This window comes from Hemicordylus capensis, chromosome 1, assembly GCF_027244095.1.
Source record: "Hemicordylus capensis ecotype Gifberg chromosome 1, rHemCap1.1.pri, whole genome shotgun sequence".
Taxonomy (NCBI): Eukaryota; Metazoa; Chordata; class Lepidosauria; order Squamata; family Cordylidae; genus Hemicordylus; species Hemicordylus capensis.
In genome coordinates this window covers 20,809,689-20,826,370 of record NC_069657.1, presented here as the reverse complement: position 1 = coordinate 20,826,370, position 16,682 = coordinate 20,809,689, and the positions used below count along the sequence as shown (strand labels likewise).

Genomic DNA, 16,682 nt, shown 5'->3' with positions numbered 1-16,682 from the left:
TTCCAAGTTCCCTCCCTGGCATCTCCAAGATAGGGCTGAGAGAGATTCCTGCCTGCAACCTTGGAGAAGCCGCTGCCAGTCTGTGAAGACAATCATCATCACTGGGACATTGGTATTCTAAGCGGGTTTTAAGAGGGGTTTGTATAACTTCATGGAGGAGAGGTCTATCAATGGCTACTAGTCTGAGGGCTACAGGCCACCTCCAGCCTCAGAGGCAGGATGCCTCTGAATACCAGTTGCACGGGAGTAACAGCAGGAGAGAGGGCATGCCTTCAGCTCCTGCCTGTGGCTTCCAGCGGCATCTGGTGGACCACTGTGGGAAACAGGATGCTGGACTACATGGGCCTTGTGCCTGATCCAACAGGGATGTTCTTATATTCTTGCAATAAGATCTAGTTCAATGGCTGTAGGATTACTTTAAATAGCTCACTCATCTATAAAAGTTTATTTAATTGATAAGAAGCAAACAAATAAGTGAACAGATCAGGAAAACAGTGGGGATTAAGACCAAGTACTGTCCACCTTAAGTGGTGCAGTGGGGAAATGCTTGACTAACAAGCAGAAGGTTGTGGGTTTGAATCCCGCTGGTACTATTTTGGGCAGCAGTGATATAGGAAGATGCTGAAACGCATAATCTCATACTGCGTGGGAGGAGGGAATGGTAAGCCCCTCCTGTATTCTTCAAAAGAAAACCACAGGACTCTGTGGGTGCCAGGAGTCAAAATCGGTTTACACAGAAGAATAAACAAGATGGTCCCTTGTTCACAAAGGGCTCACAATCTAAAAAGAAACAGAAGGCAGATACTAGTAACAGCCAGTTCTTTGCTCAGTTAGCAGGGTTATGCTCAGTAGTCATGTGCACGGACCGGTTCGGAGGCCATTCTAAAGGCCTCCAGACCGGTCCGGTCACGGGGTGGTTTTGGTTCGGGTGGGGGGTTCCAATTTAAAAAGGGGGAGCTTTACTCACCCCTTCCAGTTAAAAAGCGTATTTCTTGTAGTAATTGGGCGGCAGGGTGCCGCCCGCTTCAATCTCCGAGTCTGGCCGGCCGCGGGCTCCTCCTTGGTAGGCATAATCGGGCGGCAGGATCGCTCCAAGTCCCTGCCGCCCGCCCTCTTCATGCTGAGCAAGCCTCCCCCCCCCCCCCCGTCGGCTGGCGGCCGCCCCCTGTGCATATTAGGGGGTTCCCCCTCCCCTCCTCCCCCTTCTTGCCAAGTATCCCCCCCCCTCCATTACAGGAGGACGGCAGGAGAACTCCCTGCCGTCCCCCTTCTCCTTTGCCGGCTGGGCTGCAAATGGTTCCTAGGAAGCCTTTCGCGCGCGTGCGCGAAAGGCTTCCTAGGAGCCATTTGCAGCCCAGCCGGCAAGGCAAGCGGACGGCAGGGAGTTCTCCCGCCGCCCGCTCGCTAAAGTTAACGTTAACTTTAGCGAGCGGGCGGCAGGAGAACTCCCTGCCGTCTGCTTGCCTTGCCGGCTGGGCTGCAAATGGCTCCTAGGAAGCCTTTCGCGCACGCGCGCGAAAGGCTTCCTAGGAACCATTTGCAGCCCAGCCGGCAAAGGAGAAGGGGGACGGCAGGGAGTTCTCCTGCCGTCCTCCTGTAATGGAGGGGGGGGGATACTTGGCAAGAAGGGGGTGGAGGGGAGGGGGGAACCCCCTAATATGCACAGGGGGCGGCCGCCAGCCGACGGGGGGGGGGCTTGCTCAGCATGAAGAGGGCGGGCGGCAGGGACTTGGAGCGATCCTGCCGCCCGATTATGCCTACCAAGGAGGAGCCCGCGGCCGGCCAGACTCGGAGATTGAAGCGGGCGGCACCCTGCCGCCCAATTACTACAAGAAATACGCTTTTTAACTGGAAGGGGTGAGTAAAGCTCCCCCTTTTTAAATTGGAACCCCCCACCCCAGTGCCGGACCAGTTCCGTGCACACCCCTAATGCTCAGTTAGAAATTGATGCTTTTGAAAAGTTGTTAATTAACCATCTTGTCTAATTCGACAGTGCTCTCAACTGTTGTTGAACTACAATCCCCATCATCCTCGGCCACAATAAACTGGGAGTATTGTGAATGGGGATGATGGGAGTTGTAGTTCAACAGCATCTAGAGAGCCAAAGTTGCCTACTCCTGAATTAGAGGATATGATAAGATTGGCAGGGAAGAGAAATATCCCTCCAACTACATTAGAAGATAATACTTTGACCAAAAGTTATAATGAGATCATGAAGCTATTTTTTGCAATAGTATGAATCTTTATGGAGCAGAGAGAGCATTAATTGAGTATTTATTCCTTAAATCTCAGCTACCATGCTTGATGTAATGAATGAATGCTTAGCAATCAATAAAAGTCCACATTCTTGATCTGAAACTAAGCTGATTCTGATATATGAAGAAGGTAAAGATCCGGCTTATGTGAACATATTCAGGGCCTGTGCTAAAGCTTTTGTATAGTATATTTAGCTTGGAGAAGAGAAGACTAAGGAGAAGTATGGCTGCTGTCTTCAAATATATTTATTTTATTTTATATATTCAACTTTTAAAAATTTTTTTACATATTTTTATACTGCCCAAAACTTACGTCTCTGGGCAGTTATCTGATGGGCTGCCACACAGAAGAAGCAAACCTGTTTTCTGTTGCTCCTGAGGGCAGGATTAGAACTGATGGGTTGAAATTGCAAGTGTAGGTTAGACATTAGGAAGTATTTCCTGCCAGTAAGAGCTGTTGGGCAGTGGGGAAGTTTACCTCGTGCAGTCATGGGCTCTCCTTCTCTAGAGATTTTCAAACAGAGGTTGGACAAGCATCTGTCAAAGATGCTATAGCAGTTTTCTGCAGTGAGCAGGGAACTGGATTCCAAAGTCCCTTTCACCTGAAAATTCTATTTTATGAACTTAATATAGAGTATAAAATACAGGCAGGGCTTTTGGCACAAAGATTGGGATTATTGGGAATTGCACAGCATTTGATCAAATGTGTTTATTAAAAGGACATTATTGGGTAATGTCCAATATCAGGAGGACAGTGAATGTGATTTAATAATGCTGCTTTAAGGGAGTCTTCAACAGCCTTAGTCATTTTAGATACAGAGAAGGCCTTTGATAGGGTGGAGTTGCAACCTTGGCAGTCTTTTCTCCTTCCTCCATTCAGGCTGAGGCCCAAGAAAGCCCTCTCATTGCTATCGGTCTGCATGGAGGAGGGAGAAAGGTTTGCTGAAGAAGGGATAGGTGAAACTCAGTATTCCCTGTAAGAGGGATTTGTAGATGTTGTTGACTTCTGCATGATCCCCACCGCACGTTAAGGTCATCTGAGGAGGTCCATCTCCAGTTACCACCGGTACATCTGGTGGCGACTCAGAGGCGGGCCTTCTCTGTAGCCGCTCCTGGACTGTGGAATGCACTCCCTGCAGAAATCCATAATTTGAGATCATTATTGGCCTTCAGGAGAGCCCTCAAAACCTCTGTTTGGCCTGGCCTTCCAGGGTTTTTAATTTGTTGTAAATGTTTTTCACTTGCTATAACCTGGTTTTCCAGGGTTTTTTAACTGTTTTGAATGTTTTAACTGTTAATTGTTTTATGGTATTTTATAGTCTCTGTTTTTAATTGTTAATTGATTTTAATTGTTTTGTTTTAATGTAAACCACTCTGAACCATTTTTGGAAGAGTGGTATAGAAATCAAATAAATAAACAATACAACTCCCATATTCCCCAGCCATAGGCCGTTGCAGCTGGGGATTATGGGAGCTGTAGTCAACATCATCTGGGAATCCCTTTTACAGGGAACACTGGTGAAGCGGCTGCATTTGTTGAGTTTCTGCATAGACGTTTTGCTGTAGTGGCATCTTGGGGAAGCATTATGCTTGTAAGGATGCATGAGGCACAAATTCATCACTTGCATATCTAGCAAGTGATTTGGGAAGCTGTACCAGCTGAATTTCTGACTGGCCATACCCCTCCCCAGCCTAATCTCAAGCAGAAAAACCAAGGCAAAGTGTGGGTGCATTGAGCCTAATTTTTTTAAACCCAGCATAATATATGAGACAAAGTCTTTCCTGCTTATGTGGCGTGGAAGTTTTCACACTTTTTAGTGCATGAGTGAAGATTGTAAGCACCTTAACTTGCATCTTAAGCTGAAGGATTTTTGTGGGGAACATTTTGATATTAACTGAAACCCACCATTTTGCTTCTTATCTGTAATAGCCTTTTACTAATTGGCAGAATTGGGAAGCTAGATTCATTTGGAAATGCAAAATGCAAAAAACTATAAACCTGCAAGAAACCGGTATTATTGTACAAAAAGAATAGGAGGAGAATTAGCAGAGCTTAATGTGAAAATGTACTGTGCAGTTATTGTGACGATGAGCTGGTTATCATGACAGTACCATCCAGAATCATACTGCTGTAGTATGGTACAATTTGGAACAGGAATATGCTGGTACAATTTGGAACTACTACTACTACTACGGATATTTTATATATATCACTCTTCAGCCAAAGTTCACACAGCGGTTTACATAGAAAAAGAAATAATACATGAATAAGATGGTCCCCTATCCCCAAAGGGCTCACAATCTAAAAAGAAACATAAGGCAGACGCCAGCAACAGCCACTGAGGGATGCTGTGCTGGGGCTGGATAGGGCCAGTTGCTCTCCCCCTGCTAAATATAAGAGAATCACCACATGAAAAGGTGTCTCTTTGCTCAGTTAGCAGGGGAACTGGGCCTCTGGAGCGTGGTACAATTTAGAAGAGATGCTAACTGAGCACAGAGGCACCTTTTTAAAGTGGTGATGCTCTTTATTTAGCAGGGGGAAAGCAACTGGCCCTATCCATCCCCAACACAGCATCCCTCCAGTGGCTGTGCTGGTGCCTATCTTATGTTTCTTTTTTTAGATTGTGAGCCCTTTGGAGATAGGGAGCATCCATTCATCCATCTTAACTGCTTTGGGAACATTTGTTGGAAAATGATATATAAATATTCAGTGCATTAGTTGCATTGTCCCAACCCTAATGCCTGCTTCCAGAATATCATCAGCTGTTCAAGGCTCAAATAGGTCGATTCCCTCTCCCACCCGCTGTGTTCTACTGTTGTTGTTTTCCAACTGACCTCTCAACGTTCTGTGGCTCTTGGGGGGGGGGTGTCACTGAGCTTGCTCCGTCTACATCAGGCTGTTGGTTTTTTTTAAACCAGGAGGGGGTCCTTTTAACACAGAGACTTTTGTATATTTCTAGCGTATGTAGAAATGACTGTCTTACTTTGTAGTGACCCCATTTTGCTTCCTATTTGATAAACCCTCAACCACCTCAGTTTACTATTAAAATATGTAAAACAATAGAGACCATTAAGGGCTTTACTGTGGTGGTTCCTTTTTCAGATAATCTTCCCTTTAATAGGAAAAAAACAAACCAACCCTGATACCTTCTCAGGTTGTGCTGTCATTGAATAGGCATAGGAAATGGGTATCCTCAGATATCTTGCCTGTGGTATCGGTTATCAGAGACTTGTCGTTCAACTTAAATAATAGACCGGGGGGGGGGCTTTCTGTATGGAAAATTAAGAGGATAGGTAATGACACAATTATTTTATGGGAACAGGCATTTTACATATGCTCAGTTGATGGACGGGACTCAAGGCTGGTGTCCTTTCTATCAGTATTTGAATGTTTGAAACTTCTTGCTGCAAAATCCTTAATTCAGTTGATCTTACAACTCTTAGAACATCTTTTAACTCCTTTTTTAGTTTTTCCTTCCTATGAGGCACAAGGTCCTTCTCTGTCACTTCTGCCTTTTGTGTCTGTTCTGTTGCTTCTTATGCCTGGGTCATCGCTCCTTGCGCCATTACTCACTTTACCTTGCCTCTCCCTAATCCAGGGATGGGCAAACCTGGCCCTCCAGCTACAATTTATTGTGGTTGGGGAAAATGGGGGTTTATTTATGTATTTATTTATTTAATTTGACATTAACATAATCACACCAATTTAAAATACAATAAAAACTCTAAAACTAAAGCTTTAAAACTATAAACCAAAAGCCTGACCAAACAGATATGTTTTTAGGTCCTTCTTCAGAGAAGGGGAAACTCTGATTTCATTAGGAAGTGTGTTCCAGAGTCCCAGGGCAACTCTAGAAAAGGCCCAGTTTTGAGTCACCACCAACTGAGCCAGTGGCAACTGCAACCAGACTTCCCCAGATGATCTTAACAGGCGGCGGGGTTGATGAAGAAGAAGGCATGTTTCTTAAATACTAGGGATGCACACAAATCAATTTGATTTGATTCAGATTAATTTGGACCACTTATAAAGGTCCTAGGAGCACCAAATTTGTGGGTAGGTCCCCGTGGATGCCACTTACCACCCAGATTTCAAGGCAGTGGGGCACTTGGTTGATTTTTAATGTTTTTTTATTAGTTTTTACTGATTTTGTAGATTTCTGCCATAGGAAATAATGGGGATTCAAAGTTGCCTTGTCCTAATGATAACATGGATCCCCAGCTTAAATTTTTTTTTTTTTGGTAAAGTTCTAGCCATTGTAGAAGCTGATTTCTAGAGCAAAATGTGTGGTCACTATTTTTCAAGTGTTTGGATTCTTTGGTGTATAATAACTTTTCCTCATAATTAATCTCTATAAGGATGCATTGCACACTTTCATTCCTTCTGTTCATCTTGACTGTCATTGGACAGTGCCAACTGTTAATTGCCATGTGTCAACTACACTAGGGATGTGCGAACCGGTTCGAATTCGAACCAGGGTGGTTCGAAGGTTCAAATTCGAACCGAACCAGCCATCAGGTTCAAGCTGCAGGTTCGAATTCGAACCGAACTGGGGGTGGTTCGATTTGAACCGGTTCAGACATCCAAAAATTGGTAGGATGGTAGCTGGCACCCAGGGGTACCTGTCACCCAAACCCCAAAGCAATTGGACACTTGTACAATTTTTTATGAATTTTTGAAAATTATTTTTATTTTTTTCTCATAGGGTATAATGGGGCTTGAACCAGGCCATTATACCTTATTGTGGAGCACCCATGGGTGCCAACAACCACCCAAACCCTGAAGCAATCGGACAGTCCTACGATTTTTTTAATCAATATTTGAAATATTTTTAATTATTTTTCTATAATGGGACCCGAACCAGTCCATATCCCCTATTGTGGAGCACCTAGGGGCACAAAAGCGGGGTGGGTGGTAGACAGACAGGGGTGCCTACCACCCACAAAACCCCAAGGCAATTGGACACTCCTCTGATTATTGGTGAATTGTTAAAGTATTTTTGAATTCCTCATAGAGAATAATTAGGATTGCAGCAAATGTATAGCTTCACGTCGGGGGGAAAGGGGTGTCGTAGAGTGGAGTGTGGTGGGTGGTGGTTCCTAGGGTGGGCAAGGAAGCTATCAGAAATTTGAAAGGAATTGGGCAAAGGGATGATTTTTAAGTGATTGTTGAAGTTTACGCATCTTTAAGGTTTTTCTCCATAAAGAAGCATGGAGGTGTCAGCAAATGTATAGCTTCACGTTGGGGGCAAAGGGGTGGCCTAGAGCAGTGTGGGGTTGGTGGTAGTGCCAGGTAGGGGCAAGGAAGCTACCTGAATTTTTTCAAAGGATTTGGGCATAGGGCTGATTTTTGGTGAATTGTTGAAGTTTACGCGTCTTTAAGGTTTTCCCCCATAAGGTATAATGGAGCTTTCAGCAGCCCCATAAGTGCACTTGGGGGGTGCTGGGGTGGCCCAGAGCGAGTGGTGGTGTAGTGCACATAGGGTGCCAACTACCCCCTTGGGTTGTTAACCCATGGGGTACAGGGTTCTGTTGTTTCTGAGGTATTCTGAGTGTGGATTCTATGATAGCAAATTAGAGTGGATTCATGGTGTCTCATTGAAAATCTCATATACCTGTCCCCATCATGTCCAACTGATTCACCATCTCACACACACCCCACCCCTTTGTTGGCCTAATATATAATATAATACATATATAATATAAAGAGGTTGTATCGCATATCTATTCTGTTATGTTAAAGGATCCAGCACACCCTACCACTTGAATGTTGTGGTGGAAACGTGTGCCAAAACTGGTAGAAACCCAGTACTAGACTACGCTCTTGGAAGGGCTGTAGCTCCATGATAGATAATGTGTTTTGCCTGCAGAAGGTCCTAGGTTCAGTCTCTGACCTCTCCCAGTAGAGCTGAGGAAAAATTCCTGTCTGAAGCTCTTGAAACATTGCTAGCTAGGTTTGTCCAGAGCAACAAGAAGGGCATTGTGGGGAAAGTTAATACCTCCTTAATGAGGTGCAAAGTTCTATGTGAAGAATCTAGTTATTAGAGCTGGCTGGGAACGAGTAGTGGCCAGGCACGGGAATGAGATACAGGCTGGTCCAGCTATTAACAGTATGTACAGCGACAAGGAACTGGAGGTCGAGGGAGAACTAGCTGGTGCAGATACATTCTAAGATTCCTGTTTTAAATTTGCACTTTCCAGATCTTGTACAACATTCTGAATGCATGAAATGGGAGGCTACAAATGAGCCTCCACTCCAATGTATAGGAGTCCAGGCTCCCCCCCCCCCGCCTTTTATATACACCAAGAATTAAAACTGCATTCATCATATTGTATTACTTCAGGGAAGCTGCTTTGCACCCCTGCTAACTGAGCAAAGAGGCACGTTTTAAAGCAGCAATTCTCTTTATTGAGCAGGGGGAGAGCAACTGGCCCCATCCCATGCCATCGCAGCATCCCTACGGTGGCTGCTGCTGGTGTCCACCTTAAGTTTCTTCTTAGATTGTGAGCCCTTTGGGGACAGGGATCCATCTTATTTACTTATTTATTTCTCCGTGTGAATTGCTTTGAGAACTTTGAAGAGTGGTATATAAATATTTGTTGTGGTAGTAGCAGGACTTCAGATTAGATTGCATTGCTGGGAATTTAGTGTTGAGGCTGCTGGTTCTCATTCATTTCTTTTTCTCTCCCTCACCCCCCACCCCCTCTCTCTGTGTAGGTGGACGCATCTGTTCCTTTTCCCCTTGCATTGAACAAGTTCAAAGGACCTGCCTGGCTTTGGAGGAACAGGGCTTTACTGAAATTAATACTTTGGAGATCCTGCTCAGAGTACACAATGTTAGGACAATTAGCTTGCAAATCCCTGACCTTGGAAAAGCAGCCGAGGATAATTCAAGTGCAGAGTTTGACAGGGGCCACCAATCAAATCAAGATGCCTCGTGCGCTGATGTTCAGCAGGGAACTGTGCAATTTAAAAGTAGTTTACCGCTCAGAGAAATGGTGGGTCACACTGGATATTTGACCTTTGCTACCAAAAGCCTATTTTAGTTACACACGCAGAGAGGCCTCCCTCCTTCCCGACCAAGCATCCGAGCTTTTTGCTTGTCGGGCAATTCCATATATAGTCTGATTGAGCAAGATTATGCTTTGTTTTAAATAGCACGCAGGAGCACTAACCAGATCAACCTCGGCAGTACACGGCCGTTCTGCCAGCCAAGCACTGTTCGCTTGGCTGGCTGTGAGGAGGGAAGATGGATGCGCAGTTAATAGCAGTCGGTTGGAATTTACAAAGTAAAAGCCACTTGCTGAGGTGATGTCTGCCCCCTTCCCCCTTTAAATAAACATGCCAAGGGGCTTCCTTTTGCTTTCTGGAACCCTGTGTTCTTCCCCTCTAAGAGGGTGTGTCATGGGAGAGTTGTGTGTTTTGGGTTTTTATATATTTTTGTAATACTACTTTTAGGAAATCACTGGGGTGTTTTGTGTTTTTCCAGAGTTTTGAAGAAGCTCTGTCACTTTTAAAGGCTAAACACAAGCCTCTTTCACTGAGGCAGCACTTAGACATCGAGGCTATTCACACGATGGGGCAAAATTGGGCTAGCAGAGGCTAGCCCGATTTTGACCCATCGTGTGAACAACCGGGGTTGGCTGCGAGCCCGGTGGTTCCTAGGCGGGTAACCTGCCTAAGTACCCCTGCCCTAAGCCAGGTTTGCGGAGCGAGCGCTCCACAAACCTGGTTTTAATATTCATGAGTAGCCGTAGCATGGCTTTGCACCGTGGTTATTCACGAGGAGATCCCTGGAGGGGAGGCGAAACGCCGCCTCCCGCCTCAGGGGGTCTCACTAGCATGCCCTGCGCGCTTGCACAGGGCATGCTGGAGCCGGCAATCGTGTGGGCGGCCGATCCGGCTGCCCAGGGCTCCCGCCGCAATAGTCTGGTTAGCCCACTCTCCCCGCAATAGTGGCAAAAGCAGGTCTCACTGATCGTGAGACCCGCTTCATCATGTTCTCCAATCTTCCAAACCATGGTTTAGACTAGCAGAAGCAAGCTGTGTATACTAGTGTGATTTGCAATGCTAGTTTTGAAGGCTTGCTCAAACCACACTTTGCCACAACAGGCATCCTAAATAGATTCTTCTGTGGACATTTTGCTTCCTTTCAGTCTGGACACAGGGAGAGGAGGGTGCTGCTAACCAGTCTGCCCACACTTACATGCTTCATGGTCATACCCCCTGGCTCTCTGCTCTCTGGCTTTCTAGGAACAGGAGCAGAAAGTATCCCCACATTCAGCACTTGCCTCTGCAGACAAATACTGAATGCAGGGAGACCCAGAGGCATAGCTGGCATAGCGGGCGTGTCGACACAGAGGGTGTGGCTAACCAGTGCACTCTTGTGTCCTCACGCCCCCTAGATGTTCAGATTTGAATGCCTGAAGAGCGCTGAAATCTGTGGATCTGACTGTGCAAGTTTCGGAGTGGGAGGGGAGAGAATACATGTGCACACAACTAGTTTCCAATCCAATTCGGAGGATCGGAGAACATCACATCTGAATGCAGCCAGAGAAATTGCTCTGCTTCCAAGGATTGGTGCTGGGCAGTGGCTCACCAGGAAGAGCTCTTACAAACTCAGACTGGTCTTTTAAAAAAATTCAACTGGGTTATGCCAAACTTGCACACTGGGTTTGGTTTTTAATTGCATTCTCATATTCTGTGGCAGGCCAAGATGGTCTTTGTTCATTCCATAAATCAGCAGCTTCTACTACTAATTTGAACCAAAAGTGGCTCTTAATAAAATATTCATAAGAAATGTGTTCAAGTTGTGTTTGTTTATAAGCAATCCTCATGGAATTCAAATGCATGGAGAAAATTATCTGGATTCAGAGTATATCTTTTTACAGTTATATGTACACACCAAGATCTTGTACATCTAGGTTTCCCAGTTAATCTCATTGGAGGGATGCAATCTACACACATCCTTTGGCAAATGTGGATTGAGTCTCTCCACTGGAACGAATGAAAACCTGGGAATGAATGCAAGCAAAGATACAACATGTGGGCACTAAACTCCTGCACCCATTGGCACTTTCTGGATTAGATTGTCTATCCGTGGCCATCAAACTCAAAAGTCTGATTGCATCCTCTAGGATGGGTTCACAACCTTGTAGTACTGCAGATATTGCTGCACTACAACTCCCATCATCCCCAGCTATACTTGATTGTGGCTGAGAATGATGGGAGTTATGGTTCAACATCTGGATTACCATAGGTTGGGAACCCCTCCTTTAAGATAAGTGGTTTGGGGTCTTTAGCCTTTGATTACAGTTCACTAGTCTTGTAGTCTAGTGTAGTTCCATGGCATTCATCGAAATTAATCCAAAGTGATTTTGAAGATTTTGAATTTAAGGCCATGATCTTAAACATACTTGCTTTAGAACAGTCAAATTGAAGTAACTAGGTCTGGTTTCTTTTGTTTGAGGAAGTCGGAAAGATCAGAGTTTCAGACATAATACAATTCAGCAGTGAAAAAAACAGGATTTTTAGTCTACTTTTTGAAGGAGAGAAAGCTTAGAGATCACCATGTCTGTGTGCATTCCTCTAACAACTTTTGTGTTTACAATCCTGCACAAACCAAACGAGCACATTGGACTGGGGGCCTTCGGGGACCCTAATGATTGGTGGTATGTTTTTGCCAATCCAACATCTTGTTTCAAGTTTGCAGTCATTCAAAGTGTAGGCAACACCGCCATTGTAACTCTAGTGTTGACAGATTTAAGCCAAATTCACAGGGGTGAGAGTCACTATATTAAAGAAGCCCAAAGTATGCTCCATTCATTCTAAATAGAATGAACTAAATAACTAAATAGTTTTCTTGCTTGCTTTTTTTGTCATTGGAATTCAAAAGAACAGGCACGTTTACAATAGATCGGTGGTGATAAAAATATTTTTTGGACTATACTATTGAAGTGTGTAGCTGTGGGCTTGCATGGCTGAACAGGTTTCCATACAATGCAAATTCCCTGTATGTACAGAACTAGCATGTGGGCAGGTGTAGTAGACTTAACTGGAACACTTCTCCATGATTTTCAATGTTGAATATTCATGGAGTTTATATATAATATTGCCATCCCATCCCTACAACAACAACAAGTATTTATATACCACTTTTCAACAAAAGGTTCCAAAGCAGTTTACATAGAGAAATAATAAACTAGCTGACCTGGTTCACCAGGGACAGCTGCTTTGCTTCCTCTCACCGCCCGGCACCGCCATTTCCTTTCACTGACCGCTCGCCTTCCTCTACCCCTCCCCTTGCTTGCAAAATCTCGCAAGAGCTGCCACGCATGGGATTAGCCATGGGTATATCTTAGCGAATTAGATAGATAGATAGATCCCTGTCCCCAAAAGGCTCACAATCTAAAAAGAAACATGATAGACACCAGCAACAGTCACTGGAGGTACTGTGCTGTGGGTGAATAGGGCTGAAGCTATGCAGTTTAGGGACCTTTTAACCACTTGGTCTGCTGTTTATTTGAACCAGTCCTTCCTGCAACTGCAAATCTGCTTGGTCACAAGTGGTGGGATTTGAGCTGTTTCATCCCTTTATATTTCCCACCATACGCACAAACACACCCCCTCATCTGATCTGTCTTTTACGTAAGCCTGAGCTTGTATTTACAGATGTCAATTACTGTAAATATTAGAGAATAAGTTCTCACCACCATATGCGCATTTAGCTATCTGCCCTGTTCCTGGATAAAATGTAGCCCACAAGGTATACCTTTTATCCGCTCTAGGCAACAGGCCCTCAAGTACATCAGCGTGCATGCAAATGTGAAACCCGGGTTTGCCCTTTTCTTGACAAAAATAAACACGGCTAAGCTTTTAGCGGGTTATGGCCCTGGTGCTAATCTGTAACAGTTTAACAAAACTTCCGCCAATCACAGCAGCAAAGATAGAACGACTGAGCAGATTAAAAATCAGGAAAGCAAATCATCTGAGCCCAGGCTGTTATGTAAGGTGTTCTACGGCTGCAGCTTTTCCGCTTCAAAAGGATGTGATCGTCTTCGCTGCATGTTGCTCTGAAGTACGGTTTTAAGAGAAAGCAGGATGGAAGCTCCTGCATCATTAATGTGATCACTATAACTGCCTGCCTGCAAGGGAAGAGAAAGCACATGCATATGTAAATGCAAGAGCTACTGGACTAAAGCTGGGAGGAGGCGCTGGCTCAAACCTACAAAGGGAGAGGAACCGCTGAGCTAATGCCACCTGTCTGTCCTTAAAACACCTTGCGCGTAATTGGAAGCCCTTGCATATGAGCTAGACTAGCTTCAAACAAAGTGCTTCTAATGAATGCTGAGGACAGAATCAGGCTCTTAGGTTACATCTGCACCAGAAATACTGTAGCGTGTCGGAGTCATGGGTCTGTATTGTAATTCATCATTGGCGAAATGCCTACCAAATGGTGATTGCATAAATGGACTCGCCATTTTGTTTTTAAAAATTACTTTAGAAGAATGGGCTATTTATAATGGTTGACCTAAGGGCAATTTTCAATCTGATCGGCAAAGGTCATGGGCAAAACTACAGCAAACCAGTACTGACAAACGGTAATGGGAATCTTGGCAATATCTCTGTATTTGCATTTCTTGAGCCATCCAATATGCCCACACTCTTTGCTCTCCCTTTGTTTCCAGAGGCCTGTTAGGTTGGACGGCTCCTGCCCCATTCCTTAGTTTTGGTTGCTACTACTAGACATGCAGGTAGGTCTGAAATGCAGGTGGGGATTGGTGTAATCAGAAGTGCACCTAGGTAATTTTGGAGCCTGGACTGAAAGGCCTTTGAAGTCCCTGCCCCCACCCCCTGCAAGTTAAGCATCATCCCATACACACACACACACACTATTTTTAACCCATGGGTTCTTGAGGGCACAAACAGCAACTGAACTCACAAGAATGTAAGGATATAAAACAGGTATATATTTAGGCAAATATACATTAGCAGCAACATTTCAACACACAACATATTCCCATCCCACATATTTCTTTCCCCACTCCCGCCGCTGTCTTTAAAGCAGAGGTCATACCTGGCCGCTCAATGCAGATCACAGTCACACTTGGCCACCCAGCACACTGCAGGCCGGCAGCATGGCGCTCACACCACCTGGGACAGACTAAAGAGGATGGGGGGGGGGGCCAGGTAGAGTTGCCATGCCCCCCGGAATTTTGGGTTTCACCCAGATTTTAAGCATCTCACCCAGATTGCTTAGCCCACCCAGATTCGCCCGGATTTCAGCTTTTATTTTTTTAAAAAAGAAAAGAAAAGCTAAGCTCTAGCCCTTGCAGAAGCGGAGTTATGGAGCAAAACGTGGAGTCACTCTTCTGCTCAAGAATTATTTTCAAGCCAGTTTACATCATATGCAAATTAGGCACCCGGATTTGGAAAGCCAGAATATTTCAACCCTCCCCCCACCAGGGAGTGTGGCGGCCCTGGACTTCAACCTGGAAGGCCACGAAGAGTAAGAGCTCCTCTGGGTGTAATAGCTTCTGATGTGGCAGAAACACTGATCACTCCCTAAAGCGGGAGCTCCCATCACTCCCAGCTACAATTCATTGCTCTCTACATTACAGTGTAGATAGCAGTAACGTTCCTTTATACAATTCCTAAGAGGAATGGTGAAAGATTGTAGGGGCCACAAGAAAAGTCAGCTACTTGCTCTCCTCTCTCAGCTTTCAGATGGTAGCTTCCTTTTCCTCACTAGTAAAGCAGTCCACTAGGAAGACGACTGCTTGCCTTCCTGCCTTACAGGCATGGGGAACATTATTATAGCAGGTTGTGCTATGCTTATGTCCAGCTTCCAGGCTTATATAAAAGGTTCAGTGGTCATTCCCAGTCATGGCCTAATTGGGTTTCAGCTTGAGTAAAGCTACTGTTAGGGGTATAGCTCAGGGGCAGGGCACTTGCTTTGCATGCAGTGGGTCCCAGGTAGGCATCTCCAGGTAGTACTGGGGAAAACACCTGGTTTGCAATACTGGAGAGCCATGGTAGGCGTAGGAAAATAAGAAGCTGCCTTATACTGAGTCAGACCCTTGGTCCACCTAGCTCAGTATTGTCTGCACAGACTGGCAGCGGCTTCTCCAAGGTTACAGGCAGGAATCTCTCTCAGCCCCATCTTGGAGATGTTGCCAGGGAGGGGAGTTGGGACCTTCTGCATTCAAGCATGCAGGTGCTCTTCCCAGTGCAGCCCCATCCCCTAAAAGGAATATCTTACAGTGTTCACACATGTAACTGCTAACTGAGCAAAGAGACACCCATTAAAGTGGTGATTTCTCTTCTGTTTAGCAGGAGGAGAGCAACTGGTCCTATCCAACCACAGTCCAGCATCCCCCCAGTGGCTATTGCTGGTGTCTACCATATGTTTATTTTTCGATTGTGAGCCCTTTGGGGATGGCGGGGTGGGGGGGGTGGGGGCGGATCTTATTTATGTATTATTTATTTTTCTATGTAAAATGCTTTGAGAACTTTGGTTGAAGAGTGGTATATAAATAGTCGTCATCGTCATCTCCTGTTCAAATACAACCCTGCTTACCAAGGAGACAATTTATGCTTGCAAGTTGCGACCACAAGACCAGCTCTTCAATGGTCTGACTCAATATAAGGCAGCTCCATCTGTTCATGTGGCATTAGATGTTCCCAAACCATTTACTGGGTCCAACTTAATTTTTATTCAGTGTGTTAGACCCCAACCCCCAACCATATGGCACCTGCAGATTGATAGATTACACCCTACTCATTCTCTGAGGAGCTTAGCACAGCTTAAGTACGGTTCTCAGGTGATCTCCCGTCCAGGCAGCTTATGGGGCTAAACCTGCTTAGCTTCACCAGCAGATCTACATTAGGTGTCTTCAGGCCATTCTCTAGTTGGGAACCTGCACCAGTTACCCACACAGCAGATGCAGGGATTTTAGGAAGTGGAAATACACTGCTAATGGGCAAAGCTCCCGAATCAAGCAATGAGGGGCGAAATGAAATGTGGCAAGGAGCAGTGATGCAGAAGTCACAGCCTAGTTTGGGTTTCTTCAGTGTAGAATTTGCAAAAGCTGGAGCAGAATTCACAGGGCATTCCTTTGATGCTGAAACTAAGCCCATCTCCCCATAAACTCTTGAGAGTCAAAGCATAAACTACATACCTATGTGGAAGAAGAGATTTGGGAGAGAATTGCATTCTACTGCCTGATTTCTAAATGTCTGCTCCGAAGCAAGTTCCACTCAGCTCTATGGGACTTGCTCCCAAGTAAGTGTGCATAGGACTGCAGCCTCTTACAGCTTCAAAATGTCTCCCTGTATTGATCCTGCACTCACCGCATTGCAGCGAGGTGCCGTAATAAGATGTATTTTTCTTTCTCTTTTACTGCAGGACAGAGCATCAAACATAGCAG

General features: G+C 45.2%; 1 protein-coding gene across 4 annotated transcripts in view; it reads left to right on the top strand.

Moving 5' to 3' along the window:
- The window catches only part of TRMT61A (tRNA methyltransferase 61A), a 58,418-nt gene extending 47,361 nt beyond the window's left edge, over positions 1-11,057 (top strand). For all 4 annotated transcript variants that reach the window (XM_053276263.1, XM_053276280.1, XM_053276291.1 and 1 more), the window contains exon 4: positions 8,971-11,057. In XM_053276263.1, coding sequence (XP_053132238.1) covers positions 8,971-9,299 — 329 coding nt within the window. In that variant the 3' untranslated portion in view covers positions 9,300-11,057. The remainder of the gene's footprint in view (positions 1-8,970) is intronic.
- Positions 11,058-16,682: the final 5,625 nt, after the last annotated feature.